Source organism: Diadema antillarum, unplaced genomic scaffold (genome assembly GCF_040938485.1).
Source record: "Diadema antillarum isolate AM-2024a unplaced genomic scaffold, OU_Dant_1.0 scf00000001, whole genome shotgun sequence".
In the NCBI taxonomy this organism is placed as follows: domain Eukaryota; kingdom Metazoa; phylum Echinodermata; class Echinoidea; order Diadematoida; family Diadematidae; genus Diadema; species Diadema antillarum.
The window spans coordinates 4,009,435-4,023,100 of NW_027270890.1; the positions used below are offsets into that span (position 1 = coordinate 4,009,435).

A 13,666-nucleotide genomic window follows, 5' to 3' on the forward strand; every position below is an offset into this window, starting at 1 on the left:
CCATCCATAGAAAACTCACAGACAGCTGATTAGGCGTTTTCACATCAGCCCGATAAAAATCCAAGCTCGAGATATTTCTTATTTTCCCAAGTCAGAAAATAGCGCGCTATTTCGAAACATCGGGCTGATAGTCAGTTGTATTTTGTAACGCCATCTCTCGAACCTCCTTGGTCCTATTAGAATTCTCAAATTTTTCAATCTTCTAGAAACTTGTACGCTCTCTACGAAAGATAATAGAGCACCCCATGCGCGCACGAGGATACATGCACATAGTGTTGTTCATTGGTGATTTGCTCGCCACGCATAAATATGCGAATGGGGATTCCCGTCCAATTCGATCCTTACAACATGATACTAATATTATAGCGCGACTGCTCCGTATACCGTACTTCTTCTACTCTCCCGCATGACGGATTGACAGAGTAAACATGTACTCTAGCTTATGAAACTTTAAAAACTGGAGATAATGCATCAAGAAGTTTAAGTGTCATAGAAGTTGATCGCCGTGCCCGTTCGACTGCTGATATCTTCATAATCTTGGTTCAAAATGGAAAGACGCTACCCGAACGAAAACCTGTTACCCACGCACCCGGCGGCAACAAGGCATGTGTTCGGCGGACGAGTTTACGGACCCGGGCCCGATGGAAATCTAGTCCGTGCTGCTACTAGCAGGCCTACTGGCACTGCACAACGAGGTACGTACGTGGGAGCCAGGTGTGTATACTGTCTGTGCAGTGTGCCACATACCGCCAGTGAATTTAATCTAACCTTTGGTTTTCTACACTTACAGTTCCCAGATAGATGTATTTCGCTCTCAGTAACTGTCATAAGACCGGCAATTGTACCAAAATTATGGCCAGAGACTTCACATCATAGATTCGTTGGTTCGTTAACTGACGTTAGCCACAGCACAGTAAATTACAGACAGACTTGTCTTTGACTTCAGCATTGTTCAGCTGAGAAGTTTAGACAAAATGGTGAAATAGCCCCAATCACACACTGGCTTATTTGGGTCGTGAGGGGATGATGTTGTCGTTGGTTCGTTGACCATGTTGACCAGAGCACAGAGTATTACATTACACATTAGAGAGACTTCAGCAAAATCGTAAAATAAAAGTAGGCTGTACTGCATTGCCATTGTTGTTTGGGGCATAGAAGTCTAGATCTATATCTATAACCTTAGAATCAGAAAATCTTTTTGAGAATGAAAGAAAGAAAAGAGATGCCTAGAGAGATCAAAGAAAGGAAAAGGGTATAATCATGATATAGTCCCCACATCCCACCGCAGTGCGCGTGCACCCGTGGGTTACTTAGGCAGTAGGGATTATAGGGTAAGGTAGGGTTGTATTTAGTACGGACAAGCAGCGGTGGGTGACTATATCACGATAATGCCAAGAAAAGAAAGAAAGAAGGGAGGATGGAAGATGCCATTAGAAACTAGAAATCGATGGTAGTTTGGTTGGATGTTGTATGCATGTTGGTACATCATTTCATTTACTAATGGTTAGCCAGGGCCTTCACATCGCAGTTTCAAATAAATTTAGCTTCAATGCCTAGCACTCAATAGCAATACTAGCTACTACTCCAGTTCATACGTAAGTCGTTGGTCGACCTACTGTAAAAGGTATACGCCTCGCTGACAGGGTATTCCGCAGTTGTTTCAAAGAAAGATCAGAGGAGAGACAGAAAGGTGCTATGCTGCGGAAATCCGCCCCACTGCTCTAGGGTCTATCAGATATCGGTCAGCCCCATTTTGCGATTGATGGGGCCGCATTCACAAGTAAACATGAATCTGTCTTGAGATCTTGTGTCTTGTGCAGCTTACACCTAAATTACCACTGAGTTCATTTACATTGGAAGCGAAGTCCAGGACAGAATTTCGTAATTTTCCATCATGTAGCACATGAAGTACCGGTACCCTAAATGCGTAGCTCATTTAGATTTGTCGAATTAATTGTGGTCCTTTGAGCAGAGAAACCAATATACCGGTACTGAAAACCCCAGCTTTACAGATTACAGGAGGCTCACATATTTCAGAAATGTAGCAATGTAAATCCATTACAATACTGCTTACTTAGCAAGGTCACCTGTGTAGATTTTATGTACAAATGTAATTAGGTGATACGCTATCAGCGTATCACCTATTGTGATTGCCAAAATTTCTCTTTTGTTTTATTCTTCTTTCTTTCTGCCACATTTTGTGTCGTCAATATCTCAACAATGACATTACGGAATAACATGACATTTTCAGTCAACATGTCTCATAACAATATCTAGCCACAATAAGGTTTTCATGACAGTAACATATCTATGACGTCATCTAGGCGCCATTTTGTGATTTTCGGACCTTGTCACATGATCGATCATAACTTCATAACTAGATATCATTTCTGTATCATTTTCGGTGGACATAAAGTTCAGGTCACGCTCTATCTTACATTTTAACGCTAGTTACCCAGGTCATCATTACGCGCGCGTTTGCGCGCGTCAAAATTTTAAAAGGCTCAAAACGACTTCCCAATGGGAAATCTCGAAGTTTCAGACAATTTTAAGCGTTTCAAACATTTTCTTGCGTGCGCGTCCGTCCGCGCAATTTCGCGCGCAGAGGGCGTAACTAACATGAAAATGCAATTTTTTTGACTGATTTGGATTTTTGATACTTTGAGTAACAATATCCATTGATTTCCGATCGATTTTGACCTATAACAAAGGAATGCACTGGCGTCAAAGTTGAAATTCCGCGCGCGCGTCTTTCTGCAAATATAGTGAAAAAACATGTTTTTGTTTATGTCGCCATAGCTCTTTAAATCGTCCATTGACCCTATATTTCTATTGCATATTACAAAAGCATATGAATTGGAAATAACGTTTCAAGTACCAATATTGCCAGGAAAACTCATGACGTCATCATATCATCATCTGAAATCAAAAAAGTGGAATTAATTTTTTTGAGGTACTCTTTCTGACATTCATTTACTCGTATCTCTATTGTTTAAGCTTAATATCACCCCAAATTCAGATATGTTTTACTTTGAACATTTGCCTTTCAAGTCCATGTCATGGTTTTGAAATTTGATGACGTCATCATACTTTAAATTGTGATTAAAGGTAAAGACGCAAAATCGGACAAGTTTACGTGTTATGTCTATGGGAGGTGATTTTTTTAAAAACCATACATTGACTTGACAACGTTTAAGCACCTTTATCTCAGATGATTTTGCTTCATTTCCTCTGAAAATTAAGTATGTTGTAGCTGTGACAATAAGCTGCAGTAATCGTGCATTTTATTCTTTGAAATCTCCTCATCAGGTTGACAATTTTGCAATTTAAAACTGAAAATGAGAATGGAATGCGGACGAAACGATTCCTGATTCATCTTTCACGTACATAAGTTTACGTTCCTCTAATTTTCTCGTCGAGACGTATGGTCGAGTGGTTAGAGGTGTCGTCACAGAAACGTGAGGTTGCACACGTACGGGTTCGAACCTCACAAGAGCACGAAAGAAAATAATAATTTTTTTAAACTTTTTTTCTTCAATGGAGTACTACACCTTCGTCCATGTAGAAGTCACGTTCGCATGTAAACACACCTATACGCACACACTCACACAGTATCCCTTTGTTTATCGTTGGAGACTGCATTGCTTCGACTGCTGCAAAATATTGCAGGCTGGGCTTTTCAAGCTGATCATGGTATATTGTGACAAAATGAAATTTGTTCATATCAATTCAGTAACACAATGTAGTCGTGGTTACTTTGTGCTGATTTTTATACATGTAAGAAGCTATACATTGTAAAAAAAGGTATTTGAATTGTTCCTTTAAGTCAGTCTTCTGTATTGATGATTATTTGTCAATTAGTGGTTTTTGTGGAGTTTCAGATAATGATAAAAAGTATGTATGATAAGTGCAGCGATACTTTCTACAGTTAGTTCAAAGTTGTGTTACAGAGGTTTGATACATACATTTAGCATTGTGTTTGTGTGTCCACGTGTGTATACAGGTTGGCCATATGGCACATTCTAGACAATAAATCTTAATTAATTAGCAAACGCGATCAGCTATGGAACTGAATATGGTACTAATGTATGATGTTTATGATTCTCATTAAACTGTGACGAGTTTAAAGAGATAGCTTAACTGTGTGTAAAAATAAAGCAATAATAAGGAAATTTTAAGGGAATTTGATAACCATGCCTATAATAATTTCATACAGGTACTAATAGCTGCCTCATTTTCATGTGATTGATCGTCATGTCAATAGCAAACTGACAACGTACGATTAATATATTATACATTAAGCAACTGTCTTTCAAATCCATATCGATGTTTTCTACTTTGATGACGTCATCATACTTTAAATTGTGATAAAAGTAAAGACACAAAATCGGACAAGTTTACGTGTTATGTCTATGGGAGGTGATTTTTTTTAAAACCATGCATTGACTTGACAACGTTTAAGCACCTCTATCTCAGCTGATTTTGCTTCATTTCCTCTGAAACTTTAGTATGTTGTAGCTGAGACAATAAGCTGCAGTAATCATGCATTTTATTCTTTGAAATCTCCTCATCAGATTGGCAATTTTGCAGTTTAAAACTGAAAATGAAAATGGAATGTGGACAAAACGATTCCTCATGTATCTTTCACATACATAAGTTTACGTTCCCCATATTTTCTCGTCGAGACGTATGGCCGAGTGGCTAAAGGCGACGTCTCAGAGACGTAAGGTTGCGGGTTCGAACCCCACAAGATCACGAAACAAAATATTTAGCTATTTTACTTTTTTTTCTTCAATTTTGTATTACATATTCGTCCATGTAGAAATCACGTTCGTATATAAACGCACCTATACACACACACAGACACACACACACGCCATACCCCTCTTTTTTGTGTGTTGGAGACCACATTGCTTCGACTGCAGCAAAATTTTCCAGGTTGACTTTGTCAAACCGATCATAGTATGTAATGACGACGACTGAGGTGTTGTACTTTGAACAATTGTCTTTCAAGACGATGTCATTGTTTTGTAATTTGATGACGTCATTACACTGAAAATTGTGATTAAAGGCAAGGTATCAAAACCAGCCGATTATAGGTTTGATGTCTGCGGGACGTATTTTTCCCAAGTTGCCAGAAATGGCATAGCGACCTCAGTCGTTATAAGGCCGCTATTCCGTCTAGCAATCCAATAGATGTTCACACGGCCACGTTAGTTAAGTGGGCATTGACTTTCCCCCTGTTACATCTATACATTGTTTTTTTTTTGTCTTACCATTTCCGTGGATGACCCGTGGCCGAGTGGTTACAGAAACGGTTTCGCATGCACGCTCAATATAACTTCAAGGTGCCTATATCACATTCTTTTCTTGTCGATCACAGATGACCGTCATCTGATGACCACAAGCGTATCACCTAACTCGTCCTCAATGTGACGAGTTTTCATGTCTCGTTCTTTTGTTCTTCTTCCTTGAGCCCCCCTCATGCATTCTTTCGGTGAAGCTGCCACAAACATATACATGTATATGCAGGGCTCCACACTAACTTTTATTTTTGGTGGCCCAAAGGCAAACATCCGACCTTTTTTGGTGGCCCCGGGCCACCGTTAGTGTCGAGCCCTGGTAATATGTCATCATCCTTGTTCATTGTGATTTCTTAGAAATTTTGCAAACATTCTATTCAATTTTTCTCAAAATTTTGAAAATCTGTTCCCAGAACCAATTTTTTGTTGATTAAATGTAAAAGAAAAAAAAAAATCGTTACGAGTTCTCCTTTGGTTTTAACTATTTAGGGGTAGACCCGTCTATCAGTTTGGATTTTTTTCTTGTATAGATTTTATTTTAAAAAAAGGCGTGTCAATACCAAACATTCCATGTCATTGTGGTATTTGTTCAATTATTAGCTGGCCTTTGTGTGAGTCTATTGCTTATCAAATTGGGAATTTTGGTGTGAGATGTTGAAATTTTTGCGCATTTTGCGCAATCAGAAACCAGCGCAAAAATAAAAGCACAGTGACATGAATATGTGACCCGCTACAACAAAAGGATCCTAAAGTCGCTGACGTGCGAGCCGAGAAAACTGAGTTTGAATCAGATCACCAAAATCTGTCAAAACGTTCGGATTTCTGTTTTTAACATAATTTTGTAGTCTAATGTATCTTCTTTCATCTGCTGAAATTTCGAAGCTGAATGATCAAAGGAAAGGCCTGAAAATAGCATTTTTCTGGGCCATGCTCGGCTCGCCCGTCAGCGACTTTAGGATCCTTTTGTTGTAGCGGGTCACATATTTTTGCTCGCTATTGTTCCAGTAGTTCATTCCTTGGTTTTGCCAAATTGAAAACCCGCAAAACTCATCTCACTCGGCAGAGCGTGAAAAATTACTCATGCGAAAATATCCACTTTTACAGAAAAGGTAAAGCATAACATAAAAAAGTAATTAGATATGTCTTAAGGCTAGACAGGCTGAAAGTTAGCTTTTGAGGTCTATAATAGGTCAACTCTCATTATCAATCTCTTTTTATCTGTTATGCTATATCTCTTTTTTTATCTGTTATATCCCATTCGCGTACAATTTCTTGTAGGCAAATGGGCGAGACACATTATGGCGCTTGCCTTGTTAGTTAACATTACATTGGTGTATATCACCTAACACTTTCTGGACTTAGTAAGAAACTTGAAAAAGAAAATGGATAGTCCAGTGAATAATGGGACATTTAAACAAAAACTCTGTTACATGATCACCATTAGACTATTTGATTTGATTAGAATTATCTCATATTTAATCAAAACTAGAAAGATTGAAGTATTCAAATGTTGTAACTGATTATAAAATGTTAACTTTTGTTGGATGAGAGGCTTTGAATGTACATGAAGCTATTGGCACATATTGTTGCTGTTTTTTCTTTGTAGTGTGTGCTACCTGTGATCACTCCAAAAAGAGAATGCTTCTGTGGTATACATGTATTACTAAAAAATGTTGCAGCCTGTGTCAACATTGGTAATCTTTGCCATAGAGAAAAACCATGATTGCAATATGGTAATGGTTTATTTGAGGTTAACTTTGTTACAATGTAAACTGTATGTACCAAAATGTAAACAGTGTTATCTGAGTATTCATAGCAGCCTGTTTCAAAAGCAGGGAATAGAACGACATGGTGTGGGGAATCCCCCAAGACAGTCGCGCCAACCAGTACTAATACAATGCGGATGGTTCATTCCAGTTTATAATGTGCACAGGAAACCAGTCCAAAGAACATTACTGTTTTAATACATGGCTCTGCCTGTGCGTTGTCTCATGACTGGATGTACATTATATCGATGATGACTGGCGGGGGAGGGAACATACGGAATGTTCCACCCGAAGGATTTGAAATGCTATTGAGGGAGGTTATAAGTCCTGAGAAGAAGTTGAGGGACATTGTAGCCTCCCGAAATAGCATTTCAAACCCTAAGGGTGGAATGTTTGTACATGTTCCCAACAATAAAAGTCAGCATCTGTTATATTATATGGGTTAGTCAAATACATCAAATATAAGTCAACATCAACCTTTAGCACAACGCACTCGATCGCTCGCTCGCGCAGAGCCAAATATACTGTGCACGCATGGTCCTAAGCCTTCTGTCGTTTGTTACGTGAAAATGTTTTCCCATGGGAGAACATTACAAGAACGTTCGCCCTTGGGCGAACATGACGAATGTACAGCTCCATCACGTGACTGTGTGTAGCCAATCACTAACAGGTACTTGACTAACCCATTTAATATTGTACATTGTAGGCCTACATGTAGGGCCTACATTGTAATACCCTGTTCATAATACACTATTACTCTAGCACAGGAGCGCTCGTGAAACTGATGCCCCTTTGGGTCTGTTCATACTGAGAGTCACTCCCAAGGAGACTAGATGCAAAATGGTTGAAATGGGCATAATTTCTGTAACCTATACATGGAAGAGGAAAGAGCAGGACGTGCACATGCAGGTCTTAATGAGACTACCAAGTTGAATAAATCTGAAGTGATATTTAATATATTGTATTCATAGATTTGAATACAGAATTGTAAGCTGTACACACGTCGTCTGCGTGTACCCCATACACTTCTGTGCTGACCGGTGCTATTCATGGTTTGTAACCCTATGGGCAGGGAATGGGTGATTTCAAGTTCGGTGCTAGTGCTACAATGTAGTGCTAGTGCTAAGTGCTATCTCAGCACTACTACTAGCACCGCTGATAAAACCGAACTTGAAATCACGTCAGTGTTGGGAGTTGACCTCAAAATTATGACGTATTTCCGGTTGCTGGTGCTGAGCTCGGTGTTGAATGTAGTCTGCTGAACCGAGCTCCGCCGTCTGTGTTAGCGATTTACGTGCTTTTTCCCCATTGACTAACACTGGCCCCTAGGGATTAGCATTTTCTTCATTTCAAGTTCGGTGCTGGTGTTTGCGTTGCCGTGCAAGACCTGTATTCGTTTCCACAATACTTAAGTAGATGCACATTTAACGTGCAAAGTCTATGCTAATGCAGTGGTCGCCCACGTAAAGAACACGAACACTCCAGACATGGCTATATAAATCTGAGCCTGGGAGCAAAATTAAGAAAGTTGTACTTTGGGGAATGGATGAAATTTGTGGCATTTTAATCCGTCTTCTGCACTACGTGTCTTAAACTATTAAAGCAGTTTTGGCTACATCTTTTAATATTTGACTGTAATCACGCACCATCACTCTTTTCGTCGCGCAATTTCCGCGGAGCTCGCGGTGCTGTGATTCCAGCACCTAGTGCTGGTGATCGATAATTTTGATTGGTATCGCCTTGTTTATCTGACCGTCGGTGTTGGAGCTCAATTTAACGCTATTATTTTGGAGCTAGCACTAGCACTAGCACTAGCACTAGCACTAGCACTAGCACCAAACTTGAAATCACCCAATGAATTGGTCATCAGTCAACCCCCAAGCGGTCTTTTTATCGACCAAAGTAATATTGCAGTATCCCCTCCAACTGCAGGATTAACTTTCTTCCATATTCTCACAATTGTTTTGAGCTTAAAGTTTCCATAGAAGAGAATTATTACGTATACGAGGTAGTTTTGCGAGGCAATTGCAGTTGGTATTTTGCAGGGTCGTGGAGGTCAGCAGTCAATATCCGTTGGTATTTTGCTTCTTCCGGTTTCGCCATTCACTTTACATGTCTAACATTCCGATCGACCAAGAAGAGAAAACATTCAAGGACGTCGCTGTGTGTCGGTTACACGCACCGCAGAAAAACGCTGATAAATCATACAAGGTCGACCACCTCCAGCAGCACTACGCGTCAAACAATGACTAGTCCATTTGTGCTCAATAACTGCACAGTGACCATTATTACAACTCTCCAAATTGAAACAGAAGCAAAAATAAAGTGTAAAAGCGTTCAGATGTTTGAAGTTCGCATGTTGCAACTACATTTGTATCTTTGAAGTTGGAGTTGAATGATACAAATGTATGTATACATTGATGAACAATTTTTCAATTATTCGACATGTTGGTGATGATCTACAGGTAGTCAAATGTGGCTTGATCTATATCATAGTGTATAGCCGTATTCACATATTTTCCTACTACACTGTAGGGGATAGGTAATACGATAATTGACTGGCCTTGAGGGAGATACCAGATAAATGTTGCCCGCACTGAAAGAATATTTTCTGGTATCCCCCTTGAGGCCAGTCAATATTATATAAATATCTGACTGTATCATCCTTGATGTTATCCCAAGTTCTTTCTTGGGCCTCTTTTGAGCTGTCTGTATCCACAGTGGTAGCCATTTGACAGAGTCATGACTCTGTCACTGGGAAGTGGTTCCCCACACCTGGCTGAGTCACTCATTCTTTGATGTTAGAGATCTTTAGATTTTTACAACATGACGTTCAGAGAAAAAAAAACCTTTTCTGAGCATGCGGAATATTGTGACTTCAATTCGATCTATTTACAGCTTGCATAGTCTGAGTTTTCATTACACGTTTTGGGCTATTTTTATGTCTGCTGAATTTGAAATGCAGAGAGCTATTTGATGTACCTATCATATAGGGGCGCCATTTTATTTTTTGTAGGTTGCGTCCTAGCGTAATCTAAAGCTACTTTTCAACATGACGCGGGGTAAGAGGAGAACATCCAATGCAATTGTCATCTCAAACGTCCGCGCTTCAGATCTTCCTAATAGCTACTCAGGACTATGATGTGACAGGTAGCACACTCAGACTGCAATGTCAATTGCCCTGTCCCTCCCTATGTGGTGTGAACATGCCCAAGCTGATCTACAAGATTTGCTTTGTATTGGGAACATGGTTTATAAACCTGACTTGGAAACATGATTTGAAAGAGAGACATGATAAAAGTTTTTCTAGTGCGTGCTTATGGCTCTCTTGGACTCTGCCATTGTGCATAATTAGCTGTGCAGCTGGTCTCATAGCAGTTTTTACTCATGAATATACAGCATACGCCATATATATTTCGAATATATATATATATATATTTCATATATATTTCATGAATATACTGCATACGCCATATTCGCAAGTCTAAATTTTCTGAATAGGAAATTCCTGATGATTTCGCAAGTGGTGAAATTTGCGATCGTGGAGTCCTGTACTGAACGGAGAAATATACACGCTACGTCACATTCACATCATTATCAGAGTCAAAATTTTTGTGTGTCTTTTTAATTTTACAAATAGCACCCGACTCGCGGAATTTGCGAAAAATAAAAGCTTGCGAAATATTGGCGTATAGGCCTACAGTGAAACGGAAATAGATCAGGGGGATATCATTTTGAAGTTAAAAGTTCCAGCACCACGGTTGTGAGATTGGGTGAATGACCAAGAGTATCCTCACTTGGCCTTGGGTTTGTCAGCACAGTGGACCTAATGGTCACACTACACACATTTTAGTAGCCAATAGTCTAAAACAGAGGGATACATGCAATGTACAGTGGAGAGTATGCCCAGTGGGGATTATCCACTTTCCAAATAAACCATGGAGCTATGACACACTCCATGAATTAACAACAACTGGAGTATTTCTGAGAATTACCAAGGTGTGTGTGTGTGGGGGGGGGGGGGGGGGGGGGGTAGAAGGAGAGAAGAACGCCATGTTGTATTTTATGTCAAGAAGAATACATCAGGATGTTAGCATAAAACCCAAAGCCAGAGAAAAATTTATGTGGATTGAGTGAAAGCAGCAACATTAGTAGAACATATCAGTGAAGGAATAAGTGTTTGGTACTAGTTACAAAACTTGAAAATGGCATACAACACACACATACTGAAGCTTTTCGATATGCAATGTCGAAAAGCTTCAGTATGTGTGTGTTGTATGCCATATCAGTGAATGTTTGAGGAAAATTGTAGGCCTACTATTGATGTTTAAAGTTACGAATTTTTAAAGTTTTGGTATTGGAAACTGCTGAATGAGGAGACTACTAGAGGTTTATGGCATCATGTGTATGGACAACAATATAAAGATTTAAAGTGTAAAGGGAATTCCAAAAAATCTATTTTTTGTGAAAATTACAATATTCCATCAACTTGATACTGACATGTTATATGTAATAGCAACTATTCCCCCTGCTTTCTGAAAGCGGTTTAGTCAAGTGCTCTTTCATTATGCTAGAAAAGTAAATTTTTGTGGAATTTTCTTTTATATTAAATTTTATTTATATTGAATATTTATTGAATTATGACATAATCATTACCTCGAGTTAGTCTCCTCATCCAGCGGTTCCAAAACTTTAAAAATTCATAACTTTTGCATCGATTTGCTCAAACTTTCACTGATGTGGTCTACTAATGTTTCTGCCTTCACTCAATCCACATTTCTCTCTGGGTTTGGGCTTCTTTTAAAGGGCAAGTCCACCTTCATATACATGTGGATTGAGTGAATGCAGCAATATTAGCTAACACATCAGTGAAAGTTTGGGGAAAATCGGACAATCCGTTCAAAAGTTATGAATTTTTAAAGTATCTGCGTAGTCACTGCTGGACGAGAAGACTACCATAGTGTATGATGTCATATGCGTACAACCGTATAAAGAAAATAAAAAGAGAATTTCACAAAACTTTACTTTTTGAATTAGTGCACATTTCTTTGACTTGTTACTGACATATGTTAAGGGTAATATTATTCCCCCTGCCTTCTGAAAGAGAGAAGTCAAGTGTTCTTTTGTTATGCGAGAAAAGTGAGAATATGTTGAATTTTCTTTATTCTTTCTTTATATCGTTGTACTCATGTGACATCACAAGCTATAGTAGTCTTCTCATCCAGCCTTGAGTGAGCAGACACTCAAAAAATTCATAACTTTTGAACGGATTGTCCGATTTTCCTCAAACTCTCAATGATGTGCTCTACTAATATTGCTGCATTCACTCAACCCACATGTCTATGAAGGTGAACTTGTCCTTTAATGCATTACAGAGTTCCGTATACAATTTTATGGCAACAAAGCACACGTCATGAGATACAGTGTACTTCCTGGCAGTGGAAGCTCATCTAGTGCCGTCTGCTATGTAATACGTACTGTACTTACAGTGCATAGTACAACTGTGCTGAGAATATGGAGTGTTGACATCATAATACATAGATCTTTGTGTAATAAGAAATTTTGAGTGAAATAAAAGTTAGTAAAGTGTGTAGACAATGATATTGTAGCCATGTTTCCAATATTGTATTGTGTGATTGTAGGATATCAATCACCTCACGATCCTACACGTACACCTTTATATGAGCAGTGCAATGGAATGTGCTTGTTTTCTAAGGAGTATGTTTTGACTAAAGACATAATACTTTGATCACAGTTTTGTTGAAAGTCTTGACTCTTTGTCACCATGTTAAGTTGGTATAGAATACCAATGTGATGATGTCACAGTCTTTGTTATAGCTTGGGTTGGAACCAGATGTGAACATGTCTTTATAGCAACAATAGTGTTCTCAGACAATTGGGAGAGGTGAAGTTGTTTAGAACCAGTTTTCATGGTAATGATGTCACACTTTGGTCATAGATCAGCCTTGTCAAGTTTTGCTTTTAAAGGGAAAATCCAGTCCAACTATAAGTTAGTCTGATAAGAAAGATTAAAATATGTAGGCCTACAAGTTCAACAGTATGAATTTGACTGAAATGGGATGAAAAAATATTGTAAGGAAGTTATGACATTTTGAAGTTTCGCTGTTTTGGGGGGAAACAGTTCTTGAACAGTCAATATAAACAAATGACAGAGTGAGTATGTCATCCCCTCACAATGTACCATAGTATACAGTTTGTACAAAATGTTGAAATTTCCAGTTTTTTTTTATTCAAATGCAAAATTTTATGCCCAAGACTCAAATCTTCATGTACATTGTATCTAAACTGATCACTATTCTGAAGTTATTCAACCAGGAATAAGGTCATGTTTCAGACTTCAATGACAGAAACATTGAATTTTCGTCATATTTTTTTTTGTACACAATCAATCAAAAACTGTGAGGGTATGATACGGTTAGCTCACTCATTTGCATAATTATATATTCATACCCACTGTACAATAACTGTTTTGGAGAAGTTATCAAAACTTCTAAATTTCATAACTTCCTTACTTTTTTATCCGATTTCAGTCAAATTTTCACTGTTGAACGTGTAAAATTTTACTCTTTATTATCA

At 38.6% G+C, this 13,666-nt stretch overlaps 1 protein-coding gene across 1 annotated transcript in view; it reads left to right on the forward strand.

Annotated features, from left to right (window-relative positions):
- The first annotated feature begins 377 nt into the window (after positions 1-377).
- The window catches only part of LOC139722961 (uncharacterized), a 28,162-nt gene continuing 14,873 nt past the window's right edge, over positions 378-13,666 (forward strand). The window contains exon 1 of the mRNA XM_071634274.1: positions 378-695. Within this exon, the coding sequence (XP_071490375.1) occupies positions 548-695 (148 nt within the window). The 5' untranslated portion in view covers positions 378-547. The remainder of the gene's footprint in view (positions 696-13,666) is intronic.